We start from the raw sequence: 24,185 nt of genomic DNA on the forward strand, positions 1-24,185 counted from the left end.
AGAACATGCAATGCTAGAGCTGGAAGGGACCTTAGAACATGCAATGCTAGAGCTGGAAGGGACCTTAGAACATGCAATGTTAGAGCTGGGAGAGATTCAAAATAGAGGTCAGAGCTGGAGGGGACCTTAGAACATGCAATGTTAGGTCAGGGAGAGATTCAAAATAGAGAAGGTCAGAGCTGGAGGGGACCTTAGAACATGCAATGCTAGAGCTGGAAGGGACCTTAGAACATGCAATGCTAGAGCTGGAAGGGACCTTAGAACATGCAATGCTAGAGCTGGAAGGGACCTTAGAACATGCAATGCTAGAGCTGGAAGGGACCTTAGAACATGCAATGTTAGAGCTGGGAGAGATTTAAAATAGAGAAGGTCAGAGCTGGAGGGGACCTTAGAACATGCAATGCTAGAGCTGGAAGGGACCTTAGAACATGCAATGCTAGAGCTGGAAGGGACCTTAGAACATGCAATGCTAGAGCTGGAAGGGACCTTAGAACATGCAATGTTAGAGCTGGGAGAGATTCAAAATAGAGAAGGTCAGAGCTGGAGGGGACCTTAGAACATGCAATGTTAGAGCTGGGAGAGATTTAAAATAGAGAAGGTCAGAGCTGGAGGGACCTTAGAACATGCAATGCTAGAGCTGGAAGGGACCTTAGAACATGCAATGCTAGAGCTGGAAGGGACCTTAGAACATGCAATGCTAGAGCTGGAAGGGACCTTAGAACATGCAATGTTAGAGCTGGGAGAGATTTAAAATAGAGAAGGTCAGAGCTGGAGGGGACCTTAGAACATGCAATGCTAGAGCTGGAAGGGACCTTAGAACATGCAATGTTAGAGCTGGGAGAGATTCAAAATAGAGAAGGTCAGAGCTGGAGGGGACCTTAGAACATGCAATGCCAGAGGTAGCAGGGACCCTGAGGAATCATTTTGTCCAATCCCCTAATTTTACAGATGAGGAAATAGCCTGAGTTTTGAGGACAGGTAAGATAGCTAGTCTCTTGGCCACGCAGTACCCCACTCTCTACAGCCTCAGTCTGGCTATTTTGGGTGGCTTAGGGGGACAGGGACCAGTGACTAGGGAGCACTAGGTAGGGAATGGGCCATGAATAAGACTTGCAGGGAAAGGGGAAAAGTTCAGCATGAGGTGAGATGTGCGTGTTTATGAACATTGAGAGTGTCTTTGCTAGGGAAAGATTTGCAAACTCATTTTTCAAAAGTCTCTGTAGACAATTGTCAATATGATCACTAACCATACAGTGGAAGAAACTGCCTGCTGCTGAGAGAGGTGACTTGCCCAAGGTCTCACAATGAGCTAGTGGCAGAATTGCCCTGAGAGCACATGTCTAGCCATTTTGGCGTCAGTGGTCTTTCAATAGAACTGGTTATCCTTGTCTATGATAACCTGGGTTCAGGAGATCACAGATGGAAAGTGCTTACTCAGTCCAGGTCCCCATGACCTTGATTTTGAGGAAACAATGAACACTTAGGAACAGTCTGTGGCTCTCATTTTCTTTCTCCTTCCCCCTGCCCTTGCCCAGAGGCCTCTTTTCTTACCCCAGTTATAGCCACCCTCTGACCTTGGAATATGTTGGATCTCATATGGTATCCCAGCTCATAATAATCTGCAAACGCTGAGGATTCCATCGAATTCCGAGTCTTGCTCACATGGCTGCTCACCCGCTTCTGTCCCTCAATCACTTCAAATATGGCCCTTCGAGCCTGGGATGAGGGTAGAGCAGAGTGTCACGCCCTGCATCTGCCTAGGAATTCCTGCCAGTCTCAGGCCCCTCCCAGCTCTGACGCTCCCTGTTCTCTGACCCTCCCAGCTCTGACGCTCCCTGTTCTCTGACCCTCCCAGCTCTGACATTCCCTGTTCTCTGACCCTCCCAGCTCTGACATTCCCTGTTCTCTGACCCTCCCAGCTCTGACATTCCATGTCCTATGACCCTCTCAGCACTGACACTCTCTAAAGTGCAGATTGGTTCAGGAATTTCTTGTCCTGAAGCTCCTGTCAGCTCTGACACTCCCTGTTCTAAGGCCCCTCCCAGCTCTGCCATTCTATGTTCTATAACCCTTTTAGCACTGACTGTTCTCTAAAGTACGGACTAGTTCAGGAATTCTTTGTCCTAAGGCTCCTCCCAGCTCTGACATTCCCTGTTCTCTGACCCTCCCAGCTCTGACATTCCATGTCCTATGACCCTCTCAGCACTGACACTCTCTAAAGTGCAGATTAGTTCAGGAATTCTTTGTCCTAAGGCTCCTCCCAGCTCTGCCATTCCATGTTCCAAGATCCCTCCCAGCTCTGACATTCCCTGTTCTCTGACCCTCCCAGCTCTGACATTCCATGTCCTATGACCCTCCCAGCTCTGACATTCCATGTTCTAAGATCCCTCCCAGCTCTGCCATTCCATGTTCTAAGGCCCCTCCCAGCTCTGCCATTCCATGTTCTAAGGCTCCTCCCAGCTCTGACATTCCCTGTTCTCTGACCCTCCCAGCTCTGACGTTCCATGTCCTATGACCCTCTCAGCACTGACACTCTCTAAAGTGCAGATTAGTTCAGGAATTCTTTGTCCTAAGGCTCCTCCCAGCTCTGCCATTCCATGTTCCAAGATCCCTCCCAGCTCTGACATTCCCTGTTCTCTGACCCTCCCAGCTCTGCCATTCCATGTTCTAAGGCCCCTCCCAGCTCTGCCATTCCATGTTCTAAGGCCCCTCCCAGCTCTGACATTCCATGTTCTAAGATCCCTCCCAGCTCTGACATTCCATGTTCCAAGGCCCCTCCCAGCTCTGCCATTCCATGTTCTAAGGCCCCTCCCAGCTCTGCCATTCCATGTTCTAAGGCCCCTCCCAGCTCTGCCATTCCATATTCTAAGGCCCCTCCCAGCTCTGCCATTCCCTGTTCTCTGACCCTCCCAGCTCTGCCATTCCCTGTTCTCTGACCCTCCCGGCTCTGCCATTCCGTGCTCCAAGGGCCACTTCATCTTTCAAGCAGGTCCCTTCACTGCCATCCCCCGCCACTGATCCTTGGCCCTCTCATTCTCCCCTGCCCAGACCGAAGAATGCCCGAGGTGATACCTGCTCCTCAGTCACCAGCTGGTCCACTGTGTTGCTCCCAAACTTGTGCCGGATATTGCTGGGGACGCAGCTGGCGTTTCTGCCAACCACACCAGACTGGCACTCAGTACCAGAACTGTCATCCCGTTCAGCCTTAGGTACCCTGCAATCCTCTGCTCCCTTGGAAGAACGCAACTCCTCTCTTGAGCTCATCCAGCTTGACCGAGAGGAGCCTCTTGACCCATGTTTCCTGGGGGTGACTGTCCCCTGACTGGTGATATCCCTCCCATCAGATGACCCAGTGTTCAACCTTGATTCTCCAGAATGAGTTGTCCTCAGCCGGTTACCACTTTTCTCAATGATGTCTCTTGTTGGGGGAGTGCCAGAGGGGATGGTGACTGGCTCTTGGAATGGGATTGGTCCAAAGGAGTCTTGGGTCCTCTCCAGGACTGACGGCCATTGTCTTTCTGGGACAATCTCTGGCTGTTTATTAGAGGCCTGGACCCACGGGCCACAGCTATAGATAAATGAGGATTAGGGACAAAGACAGAAAAGTAGAGACACAAACAGGTAGACAAAGAGGGAGATGTAAAGGGGGGAGACGATGGAGCACAGAGAGAAGAGGAGATAAGAACAGACAGAAGAAAAGGCATTACAGGGAGAGAAAGAATGAGAAGAAAACGGAAGGAAGAGAAGGAGAGAAAGAATGAGAAGAAAAAGGGAGGAAGGAAAAAAAGATGGCATAGGACAGAGAGAAAAGGGGGAAAGAGTTGAGAGAAGAGAGAGAAGAGAGAAAGAAGGGGAAAAAGAGAAAAGGGAGAAAAATATAATTGAAGTCACAGAATCTCAGAATCTCTGAGGTGACAGGATCTCAGTGGCCATCTAGCCTGACCTGCACCTGGGCAGATCTGCAACCTCACCAACAATTGGTCTTCTGACCGTTTTTGGAAGACTCCCACGAGGGTAAGCTTATTCCACGTATTGATGTTAAGGTTATGAAGTTTTTCCTTATATCTGCCCCAAATCTACCTTTCTGCAACTTTTGATTTATTTATTAATCAAGCATTTATCTCCATATGGCAGGCAATGGGATAGTGACTTATCCAAGGTCCTGCAGGTGCTAAGTGGCAGCTTCTGGACTGCATCGCTAGTCAAGTTGCACCTTCCACAGAATCCCATGGCCTCTCAACTGTCTCACTTCTGGCATGGTCCAATATAAGAAACATTTATTGAATGCCATCTTATGTACCAGCCTTGAGCCAAGCACTAGGTGGTGGTGAAGAGAGAAGAGCCTCAGGGGCAGCTAGATGGCACAGTGGATAGAGCACTGGCCCTGGATTCAGGAGGACCTGAGTTCAAATCCGGCCTCAGATAATTAATACTTACTAGCTGTGTGACCCTGGGCAAGTCACTTAACCCCAATTACCTAAAAAAACCAAAAACCAAAAAACAAAAAACAAAAAAACAAGAGAGACGAGCCTAGGGAATCTCCTTCCTCTAGATCTGTCTTGTTAAACCGGGTGGGGGGGGGGGTTGGGGGTGGGGGAGGGAACCAGTCAGGATTTGATCCTGGGCATCGGGTTCATTTAGCAGGGAACCTGCTAAATCCCTTGTCCTGGAAACAATAGGTAGTGATCAAACTTTCGTCTTTTTGAGATTGAATTCTCCCAGAGTGTCCACGTAATCTCTTAGAGCAAACCTGGCCAGCCCAAAAGTCTTTCCTTCCTTTAGGAAGGTATGAGTGTGGTGAGGGGCATTATTTATTTTGCATGTACATCCTTGTAATGGGAGCAACCCACTAAGCCCCATGACTGACGGGTCTGGCCAAGCCCAGGCCATTTCAGGGGTGTCGTGTGAGTGTGTGTTGGAGAGGGTGGGGGGTGGGAGCGGGCTCAGGGTTGAAGGATTTGGGTGGAGTTTTGGGATGACATTGCAATCCCTTGGTCCCATGATGGCAGCAAAGGATGCCTGTGTCATCTCAAAGTCCGAAGTCCCTCACCACAAGGCCTTATGTTAAGTACTTATCAATGAAGGTGGTGGGTTCTCTTGTCGAATGGAATCTCCTTGAGGGTAGGCCTGCTTCACTTTTGTCCTGGCACAGTGAACTTAGACAAATGCTGCCTAGTTATTAAATGAGTAGACTTTACCCGCTTCACTGGGGGCTCAGACCCTTTGTCCTAGGGAGCGAATAGGCCCTAGCTCTGACTGCCTTCATCTAGCTGGCCAACAATCCCCTTAATGACCTAGGGCCATCTTGTTTGGGGTGGCAGGATCATGGTGGAGAGGGGGAAAGGACCAGCTTGTACAGATACAGGCAGAAATAGGGGCACTTATCAGAGGATAGGGAAGCCCTACAATATCCCCAGCAGCTCTCACAGCAAGAATTAGCTTCTTGCCTACACCTGACCTCTTGTCTATACCTCCTACCTGTGGCATGGCCTGCTCCTTTTTTCTCTGTGTCATGTACATCCAGATCCAAATCCTGTCAATGACAATAGGAAGATTACAAACCGATACAAAGAGTCCTCACTTCTCTAGCAGCTGGGGGAGCAGTGGAGAGAGTGTTTGTGCCTGGAGTCAGGAGGACCCAAGTTCAAATCTAGCTTCAGACACCCTTGATCCTGGTTGACTTTCTGGGCAAGTCATTTGGCCTCTGTAATAATAACACTTACCTTCCAGGGTTGTTGTGGGAATCAAATGAGACAATATTTGTAGAGTGCTTAACACAGTGCTTGGTAAACTGTAGGTGCTTAATAAATGCTCATTCCCTTTCCCTTAAAGCTTCTAAGATACTTCACAGCAACTCTGTATAGATATTGTTACCCCCCATTTCACAGATGAGAAAAGGGAAGTGATTTGCCTATGGCTTCATAAGCAGTAAGTGAAGCCTCCAAGATTCACACCTTGGCCTCTCCTGACTCACTGTCTAGTTCTCTTTCTACTAACACGGAGAACCACAAATCCAGGGTGCCAGACAAATAAGTGTCCCTTAGAGCTTCCCTTCTTTGCCACAGAGACCTCTCTTACTCCTTTTTTTTTTTTTTTTTTGCCCAGGGTCACACAGCTAGTGAGTAACATGTGTCTGAGGTTGCATTTGAACTCAGGTCCTCCTGACTCCAGGGCCGGTGCTCTATCCACTGTGCCACCTAGCTGCCCCACCCTTACTCTCTTGCCCTCCCCTCAGACCTTAGAGTCATATTACCTGGTTTAGGGATTCCAGCCCTGACACCTGGACTCTCCTTACATTAAAATCCCATCCACCGATTGCCTCAGATCTGGGGAGATGCTGCTGCTCTCCAGCTCCCCACAACTCAGCTGCCGCATACACCCCTCCCTCCTTGAAGTCTGAACTTCGATATTGATCAGATTCCTAGCAAAGTTTAGCTGGGTGCTGAATTGTAGGGTGAGAAAGAGCAGTGGGGGGAAAGCGCCAGAGCTGCTCTAAAGGAGAAAACTTTCCCTTTTCCATGCCTGGATCATAGAAAGGAGGTGGTAGCTTGACCAGGCTGAGCTCAAAATAACCTCTCCTGTTTCAGTGTTAACAAGAAGGTCGCAAAGGAATGAAAGGTGAGAATCCTGGAGCAGAATCCAGACAGCTGCCTCCTGCATTGGGTCCTGATGATTGGGCTCTTGACCTTGGGACATTTAATTCAATTTAGGGAAATTCAAGACTCATTGATTCCAACCAGGGAAGCCAAAGTGACCCACCCCCAAAAGGGAGGACTTAGCCTCAGGGGGGCTTAAGGAGGCTCATTATAAATTATAGTAGAGACTGCCTTTTGTCTTCCACTGTCTTTGCTTGTGTAATCCTGCTGCTGATCTGTCAGCTGGTTGCTTTGATTTCTGCTCTGACCTCTTCTCAAATTTTCCTTACAGCAGCCCGTTCTGTCTATGGTATCTGGACTTGGAATCAGCAGGTCTGGTCTTGTGTTCCACCCATCTTGACCACTGACTGACTGTCTGTGACATCTTGAGCTAATCAGTTAACTCCCGAGTCTTGTTGCAAATTGTTTGTTTTCATGTATAAAAATAGAGGTTTGGACTAGGGGACCTTTAAAGTCACTTACCACTGGGGTCATTATGAAGGTAAATGAGATAATATCTGTAAATGGCTTAACTTGGTGCTTCCTTGCCTCCTAGATCTCAAAGCATATGATTCGGTGCTGGGCAGCATGTATTCAGAGTTTAGGTTTCAATTCCATTTCCTCCAGCAGACTATTGCAATTACCACCTGGTGGCCAAACTCTGCCCAGCCGATGAGCCTTTGCCCCACCCTACAGCACCCCAGGCAAGAGACATTTTCCGGAAGCATTTACTGTGAAACAATGAAATTTTTTTTTCTCTCCCCCCCTTTTTTTTTTCAGTGAGGCAATTGGGGTTAAGTGCTTTGCCCAGAGCCACACAGCTAGGAAGTGTTATGTGTCTGAGGTCAGATTTGAACTCAGATCCTCCTGACTCCAGGGCCTGGTGCTCTATTCACTGCACCACCTAGCCGCCCTGAAACAGTGAAATTTACACCTCTTCCCCCAATCCCCTGATGCCAGGAATGAATTACCTCCAGGAATGAACCTCTTAGAATTCCTCTCTCCTTCAAGACTTAGCTCTAGAGCCTCCTTTTACATGAGGCTTTTCTTTTTCTTAACCAAACAGTAAGCATTTATGAAGCACCTACTATATTTCAGATTCTGTACTAAGCACTGGGGATACAAAGAAAGACACAAGACAGTCCCTGTTCTCAAAGAGCTCACAATCTAATGTGAGTTAATACCTGGCATTAGCCCCACTAAGTATGAAATTCAAAGAGCGAGACACTATAGTCATTTGACCTATTACCACACCCCCTTCAAGGCTTCCATCTTCTTATTTATTTATTGTTTTGTTTCTAATTTATGATTTTAGTAATCTGTTTAAAAAATATATCATTTCAAATTCTCTCTCCCTCCATCCCCTTCCCTACCCACTGAGAAGGCAAGCAGTATGATATCAATTATACACATGAAATCATGCAAAACCTATTTCCATATTTCCATATTCCCAAAGGCTTTTCCAGATTCCCTCCGAACTACTAGTTCCTTCCCAACAAAATTACTGCTTGTATTCCGCATCTCTTTTCTATCCGTCTATGCTTACCTGCCCCAATAGAATGCAAGCTCCTTGAGGGCAGGAATTGTTTAACTTTTTGTCTATATTTCCCAGCCCAGTGTCTAGCATACAGTAGGTGCTTAATAAATATTTATTGGTTGATCTGAATGACTCATAGGATCATAGATCTAAGGTTGGATGGGTCCTTAGAAGTCATTATCAATGGGGCAGCTAGGTGGCGCAGCGGATAGAGCACTGGCCTGAATTCAGGAGGATCTGAGTTCAAATTCGGCCTCAGACATATAACCCTTACTAGCTGTGTGAGCCTGGGCAAGTCACTTAACCTCATTGCCTAACTGAAAAAAAAAAAGAGACGTGTCATCACCAAGTCCAAGATGAGGTAATTGAGGACCAAGGAAGTTGAATGACTTGTTCAAGGTTATATAGGTTGGTATTAGAGGCAGGATTTGAACCGAGGTCCTCTGCCTTCAGAGCCCCTGCTCTTTCTCCTGAACCAGGCTCTCTCTCATGATTTCATCTGTGTGGGATTTCTAGCCATGGACGGTCATAGCTCCTCTTTGACTTACTAGGATTGTTGGGTTCCTATCACTAAAAAACCATCCCCCTAGGATGATCCTCAGAAGCCATCAGTGATGCAAGTAGATCCCTCTAAGCAGTACTGTCAGGGACCCCTGTCCTAGAAGAGCCCCGCCTCAGCTCAGGTGGCCCTGTGTACACCTTTTTCCTAGAAAGAAATACACCCAGACTGAGTGAAATGACATGACCCAGACTAGAAATCAAAGTTAAATAAATGACAAAGATCTCATGCCATTTACTTAAGGGGGCAATCGATCATGGCATTTATTGAACCTTGCAATTTGGAGTGTCAGCTAACTATTCATTAATTCAAGAGAATAATCAGGATTCCAGGATTGGAAGGGACCTCAGAGTATGCCTAGCCCAAACTGTGCCAGCATAGAATACACTCTGTGCAGAGATCTCAAGTCAAGTCCAATCAATGAGCATCTATCTGGTAAATGGTCATAGAGGCTTTGGCCTCAATGTTTCCAATGAGGGTACCACCTATAATCTAATAGGACCCATACCTCCCAGGGCAGCCCTTTCTCCTTTGGGATGTTTGGGAATCTTAGGAAGCTTTCCCTACCTGAGACTAAATAATCTGTCTCTGTAATCTCCCCCCACTCTTTCTCATTCTGACCTCTGAAAACACACAGAAAATCCTTGTTCAGCCCTTCAAGCCTGAACAGAATCATCATTGCCCCCTAAATTCCCTCTTCTCCAGATTTAAAAAGAAAATCTTCTAGTGGAATATCAGGTAGGACAATCTCCAGCTCTCTAACCACCCTGGCTACATGCTTTTCTACATGGTTCAGCAACCTGGGTTCTTCCTCAAATGATATGGTGTGACCAGAGCAGAATATGAGGAGTTCAGCCAGGATGTTTATTCTCTTGGTTCATTTGACCCTAGATGTGGTTCTAGAAGGGACCTCAGAGGGCATCTGGGCTAATTTTACACATGAGGAAACTGAGGAAGTGAAGTGATTTGCCCAGGATCATAGAATTAGTATGTTTCTGAGGCAAGATTCAAACTATGTTCTTGACTCTAAGCAGTACACAGCATTGCCTCTCTGTATTATTTTTCCCCTTTTAAAATCAGCATCAGGTCTCAAGAGGTATGCTTACAGTAATGAGATTATAGTCTCCAGTCAGACACTGCTCAAGTCTGACTGACTGATTCTGCCCTCTCTCCCTCCTTTCTTCTTTTCCTTCTGTCTCTTTCGCTCTCTCTGTTTCTATGTCTCTGTCTCTTTCTCTGCCTCTCTCTGTGTCTGTGTCTCTGATTCTGTCTCTCAGCGTTTATGTATCTCTCTGTCTCTGTCTCTCCCCTTTTCCCTCTGTCTCTTTCTCTCTCTCTCTGTTTCTATGTTTCTGTCTTTCTCTGCCTCTCTCTGTGTCTCTGATTCTGTCTCTCAGTGTTTATGTGTCTCTCTGTGTCTCTGTCTCTCCCCTTTTCTCTCTGTCTCTTCTCTATCTTTGGTTTTCTCTGTCTCCTTCTTTCTGTCTCTCTGCTTCTCTCTCTCTTTCTCCCTCTCCCAAATAATAATATACTTCAGATTTCTCTGTTTCACCATCCATCACATTATCTTTTATTTCAAATTAATCTCCCTTGCCCTTTTCTAAGAAATATTAATTCAATCCATCAAACTCCCAACGTGGTGTGCAGTGTATATGGTACTAAGTTTGGACTCAGAAGACCTGGGTTCAAATCTTGTTTCTGCCACTTGTTATCTATAGGACCTTGGACAAACTAACTTCTCTCAGAATCAGTTTCCTCAATTGTCAAATAAGGGTGTTAGACTAGATGGCCCCAAAGGTCCCTTCCAGTTCTAAATTTAGAAGCTTTACCTTTCTCCTTTTAGGCTGCCCTAGATGTTAATCTACCTCCGTGGGCTTGGTACACAGATGTTTTCTCTTTGATTCTCACACAATATGAAGCTTTTAGGAAGCAAGGGACTGGCATCCTTCCTCTTCTTGATGCAACTAATAATGTGATGCAGAATTCTCTTTCATCCTTCCCCTTCACTTTCTCCCTCCCTCCCGAGATGCCTTTCAGTTCCCTTTGCTGGACTTCTCTTTCCTCCTCCCCTCCATTTACGCTTTAGGATAATTCTGAAGTCAGTGGATATTCTGCCTTTGTTGTTTTGATGACTACCGATCAGGGCAAGATTTTGAAAGCAGGAGTGTTTCGTCTCCTCCTTTGCTTATCTAAAAGAAAGTCTTTCTGATTCCTTCCCCTTCCTTTCCATCTTGGCCACCTTTTTGAGTGAACTTTATTTGTGACATCTATTTCTAAATATAAATTTATTTATTTTTAGTTTTCAATATTCACTTCCACAAGTTTTTGAGTTCCAAATTTCTCACCCCTCCCCCCACCCCAAGATGGCATGCATTCTGAATACCCCTTCCCCTGGTCTGCCTTCTCTTCTATCTCTCCCCCCTCCCTTCTCTTATCCCCTTCCCCTTCTATTTTCCTGTAGAGCAGGATAGACTTCTGTACCCCATTTCCTGTATTTCTTATTTCCCAGTTGCATGTGAAAAGATTTTTTTAAAAACATGAGTTTTTAAAACTTTGAGTTCCAAATTTTCTCCCTTCCTCCCACCCACCCTCATTGAAAAGGGAAGCGACTCAATATAGGTTGTACATGTGCAGTTATGCAAAACACTTCCTTAGTAGACATGTTGTGAAAAACTAACTCTATTTCCCTTAATCCTATCCTGCCCTCCCATTTATTCTATTCTTTCTTTTGACTCTGTCCCTCCTCAGAAGTATTTGCTTCTGATTACCCCCTTTCCCAATCTGCCCTCCTCTCTATCACCCCCCGCTCTCTTGTGTGACATCTAAGAACTATTAATTCAGTTTTTGAGTTCTCTTTTCCTTTTCCCCTTTTCTTCTAGTAACTTGTTTCTCTCTGTCTCTCTCTCTCTCTCCCTCCCTCCCCCCTTCCCTGCCCCCCACCTTGAGTTCTCTTTATTTTTTCCTTTCAATTTCAGGTTTTGAAACTCAATAGCCTTGCCCAGTACTTGAAGTGTGTAAACACAGTTATTTGCTTGGGTTTTGGTTGTGTAAATGGCCTTTGTTTACTTTTCTGGAGTTACTTCTGTTTGGTGATTTTCATGTCAAATATATGTCTTACCATTTGTTCCTTCAGCAGTGATAATGCAAATTTCTCCCTTTTGCTGAAATCAAAGACTTTTTAATTGATAATGACATTCCACTTTGCAAGAGGGGGCACTAACTTCTTTTACTTTTTGAAGTAGCATTCTAGTTCTTCCTTTTTTTTTTTTTGAGATAAGAAATAGTGTTGTGCAATTTGGACTTTTGTCCTCTCTATATATGTAGAGGGCTTCTTCCAGGTTGATCGCAAGACTTGTTTAATGTTGAAACTTTGGCACTGTACAATGTTTCTGGGTGAGATGATAACTTATGTGAGTCCTGTCAATCTGTTCTTTGCCTTGTTTCCAATAGGATCTTCAGACTTTTTATTTCATTGTGTTTTTCTGAAGGAATGGTCATCTTCAGAGTTGTTGGGGTTTTTTTTTGCCACCTTCTGAATGTCTTCAAGACTAGTTGTTATGGCTTATGGAGAGTTCAGGTATTTTAATCCTGCAGTCTTTTGATTTGATTCTGATCTTTTTTTTTCTCCTACCTCTGCAGTTTTGAGTTCTAAATCTTCTACTTTTTTTCCCCCAGAAAACCTACTGTTTTCGGGAAATTTTCCATTATTCTATAAAGTGATGTAACTTCTTTTTTTTTTGTCTTTTTAAGTAGTTCTATGAATGCTTTGATTTCCATCCTTATGTCTTCCATTACTTCCTTTATGGATCTTCTAAACAATTTGGGAGATTTTTGCAGTTGTTTCATTATTATTCTTGATTCTCATCCCTGTTGCTGGGGTTTGAATATCACTTTCTTTTATTCTATGATGGTTGTTCATGATATTGGAGCTTCTTTTTGGCTGTTTATTCTTTTTTTTTTCCCCCAGTCACTTTGTGCGTTATTTTTCCAGGTCTTCTTGTGATGAGTTCTTTTCCTAGCTGATATTTGTGTTTTGTGATTGTTCTCCCACCCTGTTTGGTGTATTTCTTGTTGTTTGGAGGTGATGACAAAGAGCTAGGCTTAAACACAGACTCTCACTCAGACAATCGGTTGGAATTCTCCCCCCCCCCCTCAACTTTCTGAGACAAAGCCTTCTTGTCCTCCCTCTCCAAGCAAAGGTATATCAACCCATTTTACATATTTCAGGCTAACAGTGTGACTGAATGGACTGAGTACACATTGAAGTTGTGCCTCGGATGTTAGGGCCACCATCTGCCAGGATAACTGAATCTCACCACTCCCTCTAGTGGAATCTTCCTATAATGATATCAACCACTTGTCTACACAACCATACACCTGCCAACTTACAGAACTGAAAATTGTTGTAAGGATCTTCAGAGGGCATTTAGTTCAACCACTACTAGATTGAGGAAGGTGATGACATGACATGCAAGTGAATCCATGGCATCACCTTCCTTGACATCATGGTTCTCTTCAAGAATGAAGGACAAGGGGTAGCTAGATGGTGCAGTGGATAGAACACTGGCCCTGGAGTCAGAAGGACCTGAGTTCAAATCTGACATTAGACTCACTAACTGTGTGACCCTGGGCAAGTCGCTTAACCCCAATTGCCTCATCAAAAAAAAAAAAAAAGAAAAAAGAATGAAGGACAAACAGTAACCTCTGTGAGTAGAAAAGGAATTGGGCAACATTGGCTTTCTTTCTTCTCTCTCTCTGTCCACATGGGATATTACCCCTTACCTATGGATGCTCTGCCCAATGGGAATGTAAAATTTAATCTTTGAACCTTTTTTCTTCCTTTCCTCTTAAAGACCAGCTTTAATTCTGGCTCCCCAAATTACTCCAGCTCTCACTGATTGACCAATAAGAAGTCTCTGGCTAAGCCTTACTGGATCGTTGTTTAGGTCTTGATTGACTCTGAATGAATGCATTTAGCACTTGTTTCTGTTTTGGCCAGAAACCCTGAGGATCTTTCCCTCCCAGATCTTTTTTTTTTTTTAAGAGGCCATGATCTGCCTTATTTCTTATTAAGCCTTAATCACTAAATAGGTTTTGCCTCAGTCAAATTGAGACCTGTTAAAGACCTTAGCTTGAAAAGGCCATGGTTCCTGGGCCATCTCCAGTCATCCTGATCCATATCTGTCCACTGGACCCAGATAGCTCTGGAGGTAAAAGTGAGGCTGGTGACTTTGCACAGCCCTGCCTCACTTAAATCCAATTCACTTGCATGTCATGGCATCACCTTCCTGATGGCATGGTCCTCTTCGACAATGAACAAATAAGCAACTAGATGAAGAGTCTTCTCAATAATATTTCTAAGAAATGGTCACCCACATCCATTTAAAGACTTTTAGGGATGGGCTGCTCACTACTACACCTCCTGAGTTAGCCCATACCACTTTGGATGGCTCTAAAGTCTAGGAAGCTTTTTTCTTACATTCTTCTTCAATCTGCCTCTCTCAAATAGCTATGAGTTTCAGCCTTGAAACATCCTGGCGGCCATGTCTGTTGTGACCACAGAAAATTCCAAGGCAACCCAAAATAGAGGGAACATGTGGGGGATCTTAACTTTTTTTGTGTGTCATGGATTCCACCCTCTGGCAATCTGATGAAGACTACAGACCCCTTCTCTGAATAATTCATGTTTTTAAATGCATAAAATAGATAGGATTGTAAAAGAAAACAATTATACTGAAATATACTTATCAAAATATTTAAAAGATCAACAACCAAGTTCATAGACTCCAGGTTAAGAACTCCTCATATAATACATGCAGAATAATAATTTTTGCAATTGGGGGACCTGGGTTCAAATCTCAGTTCTGCTAGTTATATGACTTTGGGCAAATCCCTTCCCCTCCCTAGGCCTGAGCTACTGCAAATATGAAATGAATGAACCGAACTTGATGAACTCTGATGGGTCCCATCCATCTTCCAGTTCTACAAAGCTGACATCTCCCCTCCATAGTATACCATACCAAAGGCTGCATCTAGAGTCCAGGTTGACAGATAGCGGGCCACAGAAGAGCCCCTACATTTGGAGACTGGGCCTGTTTGTCTATCTGCTGTCTCCCTTTTCTGAAAATGCATAGCCACTTTCTAAGCTCCTTCCCCGTTGCAAAGATCACCAATCCCTTAGTGTACCTCATACTCCCCCTCATCTGTCCATATAAAATGTACTTTCATAAATCACATGGGAAGAACATTGGCTCTGGTGTCAGCAGGCCTGGGTTCAAATCCCACACTTGATATTCATTTCTTGTGTGACCTTGGACAAATCTCTCAATGGGGCCTCAGTTTCCCCAACTACAAAATGAGGGGATGGGACCAGATGATCTCTGAGGTTCATCTATGATCCCCTAATCCTTTGAACCTCACTACTGTCAACCCACCACAAGCCCAGTACTCTTGTGATCACCATCTTTTCTGGTATACAGCCAAGAAAACTTGGAGTGGAAGTAATCCTGGACTTCCCAACTCAAATGCAGATCACTCCAAAACCTCAGTAAGTCAGAAGGGTTATGGTCCTGAAGATCAGACCTGGGAACCAGATGCTCCTTTACATGTCACCCACAGAATACAATTCTAATATCCTACAAATCCAGAACTCTCCCCTAGGCAGAAGAAGGTTTAGGAGGAAGGATTAGGCCTCTCCTGCAGAACCCTTGCTTTCAACCCCCTGGATGTTCCACTGAGAAGAAACCAGGCATATGGTAATCTCTGGACCCTTAAGTCTGGGAGCATTTAACTGCCTCCAACCCAGATTCCAAGGTCCCTTAGATGAGCCACTCCAATTCACTAGATTCATTTCATGGAAATGATTTTGGTTTAGAGACATTGGGTAATTTTCTGGAGGTCTATAAGCTAGGTTAACTACCAAAGAGAGCACTTAAATCCCAATTTCTTAACACTGAGTTCAGTCTTCTTTCTTCTACACTAACTGCTTCCTAATTGAGATTCAGAAAGTACAGTGTAAAGAACCCTGAACTTGGAAGTCATGGAATCTCAGTTTAAATCTTGATTATCACTTCTTCTCTGTGTCTCTTTGGCCAATTCATTTAATTGATCTCAGTTTCCTCATCTGTAAAAATGAAGAAGATGGACTAGATCAAAGATGTCAACCATGTGGGACCAGCAACACTCCCACATGTGGCCAGAACTAGATTAAAATTTAATTGGGAAATATTTAACAAAATACATAAAAATACAATAAACATAGATAATGTTCATATTTGGTTTTCTGTCAATATGTGCCTGAAGCATCTACATGTAGAGTTTCATGGTCATTTTTCTATTTGAGTTTGATGTTACTGTTCTAAAGCTATAGTCCTCCACTTTGGCAAAGCAGCCTGGGAAAAATACCTTCTCATGACTCTTCTCTGGGGGCCAAGCTTGGTCATTAGACCTTCACAGAGTTTAGTTTTGACTAGGAGTGAGGGGTGGTATTATGGTTGAGAGAGGCAGGGTGGTAGAATGGAGGAGACACTGGTTGGGGGTGATAAAGGATTCCAGTTCTGTTGTCTACTGCCTATGTAACTTTGGGAAAATCACCCTCTCTTGGACTTGTGGAATATGTGATTGGAGATGTTGCTTCTTCGTATCACTCAATCAGGGGTTGAATCCTATATGACAATATGATAGCATTGGAGTCCATTTAAACTGGGAGGGAATGTGAGAAATAGTTTTTTTCTTTCGCAAAAGTCAAGTGGAACCTAAGGAATGCAATCCAAAGGGCTAGATGGAAGTTGAACAAAGGGAGCTATATTAGAATAAGAAAACACTATTGGTGGTGAATAGACAAATGGGTTCTGAGGTTAGGTACAGATTAACATATCTGCATCCCAAGCAGAAGGAATATGGGCATACCCAAACAAGGGCAAAAGTAAATAAGGGACTGGGTCTCTGAATAGTGGGGAGCGGGAGATGTAATTAGGGGTGGAACCTCTGTGGGGAAATTAGGTGCTTTGGATAGAGTGTAACCTCTGTAGTACCCAGTGAATGGGGAAAAAGGGGAAGAAAATTTGGATGGGGAATAGGGAACGTGTGCATTTGTTGACACATGTGCTCACACATGCATGCTGTCATGCATGTGGGATGCCTGGCCTTCCCAGGTTGTGAAACTCCCTGATTCAACAATGGCTTTATGGAATTCGTGATATAGATAACAGCTTCAGTTCACTCCTCTGTAAAATGAAGGGGGTCAGACTAGATGACGCCTAAGACCTCTTCCATATATAATTTATGATCCTATAAGACTCTTCAGAGCTGAACAAAAGTACAGTTAGGGCCTGTGAGGGAAAGGGAAAATGAGGGTTCAATGAGCCATATTGATAATAGGTCTGTTGGACTCACTCACTTCCCTGGTTACTGCTTGCCTGTGGTCAAAGTCTAGCTTAGCTCCTGTCTTTTAATCAAAGCACTTTGGATGTTCTGTTGCTGACCTCCCTAACATCACCCTGTAACAAATCAGTTCGACTTGTGATCTGTACAGTAATACCTTATCCACCATATCTTAAACTGAGAATCTACTTATCACTGAAAGTGTGCTACCCAATTGGCATGCTTATCATGTGTAATTATCAAGAACAGCTCAGGGGGACCCAGAGGAAAAAGGATGCTTTTCCCTTCCATCTGGGCAGAGGTGGGGAAATATGAGTGTGGAACATTTTGCACATACTATCAGACATATACTATCAGACACATCATTGTTTCTTTTCTTTTTAATTCTTTGATCTGAGGGATTAGCTAAGGGGAGGGAGAAGGGATGCATTTGAAAATAAAGGTGATACCAATACAAAAGATCATAAAAGAAAATTTGAAAGAATAACCCCAAAAAAGTCCCTGTAGCACTTGGGCAGCTATTCCAAGCCCACCTGTTGGCTGTTTGGCCAACCTTGAAGAACACCACTTGGCAGCCTAGTTGGCAAGTCCCCTAAACTGGATAAGAAAATGGATAACCAAGACTTCCCAGTGTCTGTGATGAGAGCCCAGCTCCAGAGATACAAAGAGAGAGCTTGGACTCCAACAACTCACCAGGCTTCAGGGGAGCCACCTTTGGATTCCATTCCCTGCTCTACTATTTATCACCTCCATAACCTTGGGCAAATCTCTCCCTCTTCCAGTCTGATTATAGAGAGAAATCTATTGTCTTGAATGCTTTTCAAGGGCCCCTTGCAGCAATAAATTTATGATCCCATGATACAATAAGATGGGGGTCATGGAAGAGAAGGAGGAGGAATTGTGAGAGATTAACCCTTGGATGAGAACAAGTGAAGGCTGAGAAGAAAAAATTTTTTAAAAGTCAGGGGTGGAGCCAAGATGGCAGAGTAAAAGCAGGGACTCGCTTGAGCTCTCCCCCAAACCCCTCCAAATACTAGTAAAAAAAATGATTCTAAACAAATTCTAGAGCAGCAGAACCCACAAAAAGACAGAATGAAACAAATTTCCAGCCCAAGACAAACTGGATGGTGAGCTGTAAAGGTCTGGGAGAGGAGCACAGTTCAGCATGGGCTGCTCAGTCAAACACAGGTCCTCAGTAAACCCGGAGCAGGCCTCAGGGGACTGAATCAAGGGGAGCTGTGGCAGTTGCCAGACTTCTCAACCCACAAATGCCAAAGACAACCTAGAAGGTCAGTGGGAAAGGTCTGGTGGACCTGGGTGAGAGAGGAGCATGGTCCATCCCTGGCCCTAGCACAACCCTGGGATGGCTGCTTCCGAAGCTCTTGGCCCACAGATGGTGAAGGGATCAAGCAGCTGATCAGAGGGTGATTGCAGGGATCTCTTTGCTGGCTCTGAGGCAGGATCCTCTTGATTTGCCCATGCTTGGATCTGGGTCCAGTCCTGGGTGGCAGTTCTGAATCGAGGAGGAGTGCTGGCATGGCAAAGCCTGTGGCAGCAGTGAAGAGAGAACCCTTCTCTCATTTCCAGGGCAGAAAAGAGTGCTTGTGGTCACTCACAGACCAGAGCAGAGGCCAGGAGAGGAGTAAACACTTTTCCTTAGATCATACCACCTTGGAAGAACTGAAAACTTACAGGTCCCTAGAAGTATCTCTGAAAATAGCTGCACAAAACCCCTGAAGCTTGGGACAGTACACCCTCCACGCTGGAATCAGAGCCCTACCTTAACAAAGTGTTAAAAAGTTAAGGAACTGGCTGGGAAGATGAGCAAACAGAGGAAAATAATTCAGACTATAGAATCTTACTTTGGTGACAAGGAAGATCAAAACATACAACCAGAAGAAGACAACAAAGTCAAAGCTCCCACATCCAAAGCCTCCAAGAAAAATATGAATTGGTCCCAGGCCATGGAAGAGCTTAAAAAGGATTTTGAGAAGAGAAGAAGAGGAAAAACTGGGAAGAGAAATGAGAGTAATGCAAGAAAATCATGAAAAACAGGTCAACAGCTTGCTAAAGGAGACCCCCCAAAAAATGTCGAAGAAAATAATACCTTAAAAAATATACTAGACCAAATGGCAAAAGAGGTCCAAAAAGCCAATGAGGAGAAGAATGCCTTAAAAAACAGAATTGGGCAAATGGAAAAAAAGGTCCACTGAGGAAAACAATTCCTTAACAATTAAAATGGAGCAAATGAAAGCTAATACCTCTATGAGAAATCAAGAAATTATAAAACAAAACCAAAAGAATGAAAAAAAAAGACAATGTGAAATATCTCTTCGGAAAAAAAACTGACCTGGAAAATAGATCCAGGAAAGATAATTTTAAAATTATTGGACTACCTGAAAGTCATGATTAAAAAAAAAAAGCCTAGACATCATCCTTCAGGAAATTATCAGGGAAAACCACCCTGATATTCTATAACCAGAGAGTAAGATAGAAATTGAAAGAATCCACCGATGACCTCCTGAAAGAGATCCCAAAAGGAAAACTCCCAGGAATATTATAGCCAAATGCCAGAGTTTCCAGGTGAAGGAGAAAATATTGCAAGCAGCCAGAAAGAAACAATTGAAGCACTGTGGAAACACAATCAGGATAACACAAGATTTAGCAGCTTCCACATTAAGGGATTGGAGGGCTTGGAATATGGTATTCCAGAGGTCAAAAGAGCTAGGATTAAAACCAAGAATCACCTACCCAGCAAAACTGAATGTAACCGGTGAGGGGAAAAAATTGGTATTCAATGATGTAGAGGAATTTAATGCATTCTTGAGAAGCCAGAGCTAAATAGAAAATTTGACTTTCAAATACAAGACTCAAGAGAAGCACGAAAAGGTAAACAGGAAAGAGAAATCATAAGGGACTTATTAAAGTTTAACTCTGTTACATTCCTACATGGAAAGTTGATATTTGTAACTCATGAGACCTCTGTCATTATTAGGATAGTTGGAAGGAATATATATAGACAGAGGGCACAGGGTGAGTTGAATATGAAAGGATGATATCTAAAAAAGAAAATTAAAGGGTGAGAGAAGAATGTACTGGGAGAAGGAGAAAGGGAGAGGTAGAATAGGGTCAATTATCTCACATAAAAGAGAGAAGAAAAAACTTTTACAGTGGAGGGGAAGTGGGGGGAGGTGAGAAGGAATGAGTGAATTGTACTCTCATCAGATTTGGCTTAAGGAAGGAATAATATACATACCCAATTGGGTATGGAAATCTATCTTACCCTACAGGAAAGTAGGGGGGAAAAGGATAAGAGAGAGAAGGATGATAGAAGGGAGGGCAGATTGGGGGAGTGATTAATCAGAAGTGAACACTTTTGAGGAGGGACAAGGACAAAGGAGAGAATAGAATAAATGGGGAACAGGATAGGCTGGAGGGAAATATAGTTAGTCTTTCACAACATGACTTATAGAAGTATTTTGCTTGACTGCACATGTATAGCCTATGTCAAATTGTTTGACCTCTCAATGAGGGTGGGTGGAAAGAGGAGGTAAGAGAATTTGGAACTCAAAGTTTTAGAAACAAATGTTAGAAATTGTTTCTGCATGCAACTGGGAAATAAGATACACAGGCAAAGGGGTATAGAAATGTATCCTACAGGGCAGCTAGGTGGTGCAGTGGATAGAGCACCTGTCCTGGATTCAGGAGGACCTGAGTTCAAATCCAGACTCAGACACATAACCCTAGCTGTGTGACCCTGGGCAAGTCACTTAACCCTCATTGCCCAACCAAAAAAACAAAACAAAACAACAAAAACAGAAATCTATCTTGCCCTGCAGTAAAATAGAAGGGGAAGGGGTAAGAGGGAGGTGGAATAGATGGGAGAACAACTGGGTGAAGGGGGAATCAGAATGCAGGCCATCATGGGATGAGGAAAGGGGAGGGATGGGGAGAAAATTTGGAACTCAAAATCTTGTGGAAGTGAACGTTGAAAACTAAAAATAAAGAAATTGGGGTAAAACAAAGGTCAAAGAAAACATGGTTTTGCTGCTGCTGGGAGTGGTTTGGATGATGACAAAGGTGACAGAATTACTCAATCTTCCTCGTGCTGTTTTCTCTACCAAGGAAAGGGATCTTTGGATTTGGGGAGAATGACATTTACAAAGTCCACGGGGAGCTGAAATCCATCATAAAGGATATGATGGTTACAGAAGATACATGTACTCCTTTTGAAAAAAGCAAACCTACTATTTTGAAAGCTTTTTCACATCCATTATAGTATTTGATTTCACAAACCTATGATGAAGGAAATAAAGTCATGCATGAATGCAGAATGTATCATATTTAGAGCTGGAAGGACCTGAAAATTCAGTCATAGGGTCATTAAGGATCCAATGGACAGGTGGAGGTGGGGTAGCGGGGAGTTGTCGTTGCAAAGAAGAAAGGCCTTCTGGACAAAAAAACAAAGTTCTGGGGTAGAAGGGCACAGGTGAGCACAGCTGCTGGTAGGACAGCATAGAGATGCCCAATAGAGCACACAGGACAAGACTGAGAAGTAGGGGGAGTCAGGGGGGCAGGGTGGAGCCAGCTATCTGACAGCCCTAATGTGAGGCAAAGGAGTCTAGTCTGGGCTTGGCAAGAGGTAATATGACAGGTTGGGGGCACCGAAATGAAGACAATGAGAGACGGGGAGAATTAGTGTGGCTAAAGAAGAGCAAGTAAGTTGGAAATGCAAGGAGAGCATTACACTGTAATTCATGGACTAATCTAATAGTAATTTATGGCTCCAGAAAAGCTCTAAGAATTGTCAGGTATTTTTCATCTGGGGCCCATGAACCTGCTTTTTGTTTGTGTTTTTTAAACAACTATATTGCAACATAAAAGGGCAGCTAAGTGGCTCAGAGGATATAGTGCCTGGCCTGGAATTAGGAAGACCAGAGTTCAAATCCAGCTTCAGACACTTACTAAGTGACCCTGGGCAAGTCACATAACCCTGTTTGCCTCAGTTTCTTCATCTGTAAAATGAGCTGGAGAAGGAAATGGTATGCCATTCCTGTATCTTTGCTAAGAAAACCCCAAATGGGGTCACAAAGAGTGGGATATGACTGAAATGAGTGAACAATAATATTTCAATAGAACTGTTTTCCTTTGCAGTCCTATGTATTTTATTATATACATTAAAAAAATTTCTTCTAGAAGGTTTCACTAGTTTGCCAAACTAATCATGGTACAAAAACATCTTCAGAATCTCTGAAGTAGATTTATACCTACAAAGTTCATTCAGTCTCTAGAGATTCCCAAGTTAACCCTTTTTTGTTCCCACACTCCCACCCAGATTCTCCCTAGGAATATCAGTATTTCGTTCACTTCTATATCTCCACACCAAAAGGACTCAGTATAACAAAACATCAGATAAGAGGACAGGCTTTTCTGAGCTAGAAAAAAAAAATTCAAAGACCCACATCCATAAGCAGTCAGACAACTCTCCTTTTGTGTGAGTCTTTTCCCCATGGGGAACTATACAGATTAGCCTCTAGACTTTCAGTACTCCTCTCAGTGGAATCTCTCCCATTTTACATTCTAGGAAACTGAGGCTCATAGCAGTCAGTGAGTGCCTTACCTGCAGTCTCACAGCTAGAAAGTGTCACAGGGAGGACTTGAACCATACATATATCCTTCAAACAATAACATCAAAACAAACAAACAAACAAAAATCCTGTTTCTTCATCTGTTAAAGTGTAGGTGTGCATGTCTTGAGGTGGGTGGAGCAGGGCAATTCAACATAACCTCAAAGAGAGAGAGCTGTTTCTGAGTCAGAAAGTCCTGCCTCTCATACATCCTGGCTGTGCAAAGTCACCAGCTTCACTTTCTCCTCTGGAGCCATCTGGGTCCGGTGGCCAGGTGTGGATCTGGACAACTGGTGACACACAGAGTATCACACCCTTAACTGTGGGTGTTCTGCCCAAAGAGAATGTAAATTTTAATCTCTGAAGCTTTTTTGTTTTTGTTTTTTTCTCTTAAAGACCAGCCTTAACCTGAAATCACCCTGGCTTTCCTAGATTGGCCAACAACAGGTCCCAGGCCAAGTCCTACTTGGTCACTGTTTGAACCCTGATTGGCTCAGAATGAACATAAGTAACAACTGTTTCTGTTTGGGCTGGAAACCCTCCCTCCTAGATTTATTTATTTATTTAATTATTTGCTTGCCTGCTTACTTATTTATTTGATTGGCTTTTTGTTTTTATTTATTTGTTTGTTTCTTTGTTTGTATGTATGTTTATTTATTTATTTTTGGTGAGGCAATTGGGATTCGATGACTTGCCCAGAGTCACACAGCTAGTGAGTGTTGTGTCTGAGGCTGGATTTGAACTTCGGTCCTCCTGACTCCAGGGCCAGTGCTCTATCCACTGTGCTACCTAGCTGCTCTGAAGACAAACTTTTATGCCTCATTTCTTATTAAGCTTTAATCACCAAATGGACTTGCCTGGGTCAAGCTGAGTGAAACCTTTTAAAGACCTTGACTTTAAAGACTAATTGCCTCACCAAACAAACAAACAAAAAAAGACCCTGGCTTGAAAAGGCTGCAAGGTCTCCCACTACATCCTGGGCCATCTCCAGTTGTCCTGATCTACATCTGGTCACTGGACCCAGATGGCTTAGAAGACAGAGTGAGGCTGGTGACTCTGTACAGCCTTCCCTCACTTATATCCAATTCACTTGCAGGTCATGGCATCACCTCCTTGATGTGGTCCTCTTCCAGAATGGAGGACAAACAGCAAACAAGCAAAATCCTGGCTATTTATTCCTAGTCGAGCCCCTTCTGAGAAGGTTGCCTCCAACCCAACTCTAAGCAACTCTCCAAGCCCAGAGGTTGGAGACCAAGCACATATCCACTTTGATAGGGGTAATTCCTCACAGGGAGTTCAGATCCAATAAGAAAAAAAGGAAAGAAAAAGGAAAGAAAACATTTGGTAAGTGCCCACTCTGTGCCAGGCTTAGTAATGGGCACAGATCACACAAAGACTGCCCAAGGAGCTGCCATTTTATTGGAAAGAAAGCAACAAGAACACAG

The 24,185-nt window shown here is 43.9% G+C and overlaps 1 protein-coding gene across 1 annotated transcript in view; it reads right to left on the minus strand.

Moving 5' to 3' along the window:
- The window catches only part of CIMIP4 (ciliary microtubule inner protein 4), a 41,992-nt gene that overhangs the window by 11,902 nt on the left and 5,905 nt on the right, over nt 1–24,185 (minus strand). Inside the window, 4 exon segments of the mRNA XM_020982512.2 lie at nt 1,575–1,716; nt 3,073–3,443; nt 3,446–3,568; nt 5,479–5,533. Coding sequence (XP_020838171.1) covers nt 1,575–1,716; nt 3,073–3,443; nt 3,446–3,568; nt 5,479–5,533 — 691 coding nt within the window.

Source organism: Phascolarctos cinereus, unplaced genomic scaffold (assembly GCF_003287225.1).
Source record: "Phascolarctos cinereus isolate Bilbo 61053 unplaced genomic scaffold, phaCin_HiC Scaffold_1;HRSCAF=81, whole genome shotgun sequence".
NCBI lineage: Eukaryota > Metazoa > Chordata > Mammalia > Diprotodontia > Phascolarctidae > Phascolarctos > Phascolarctos cinereus.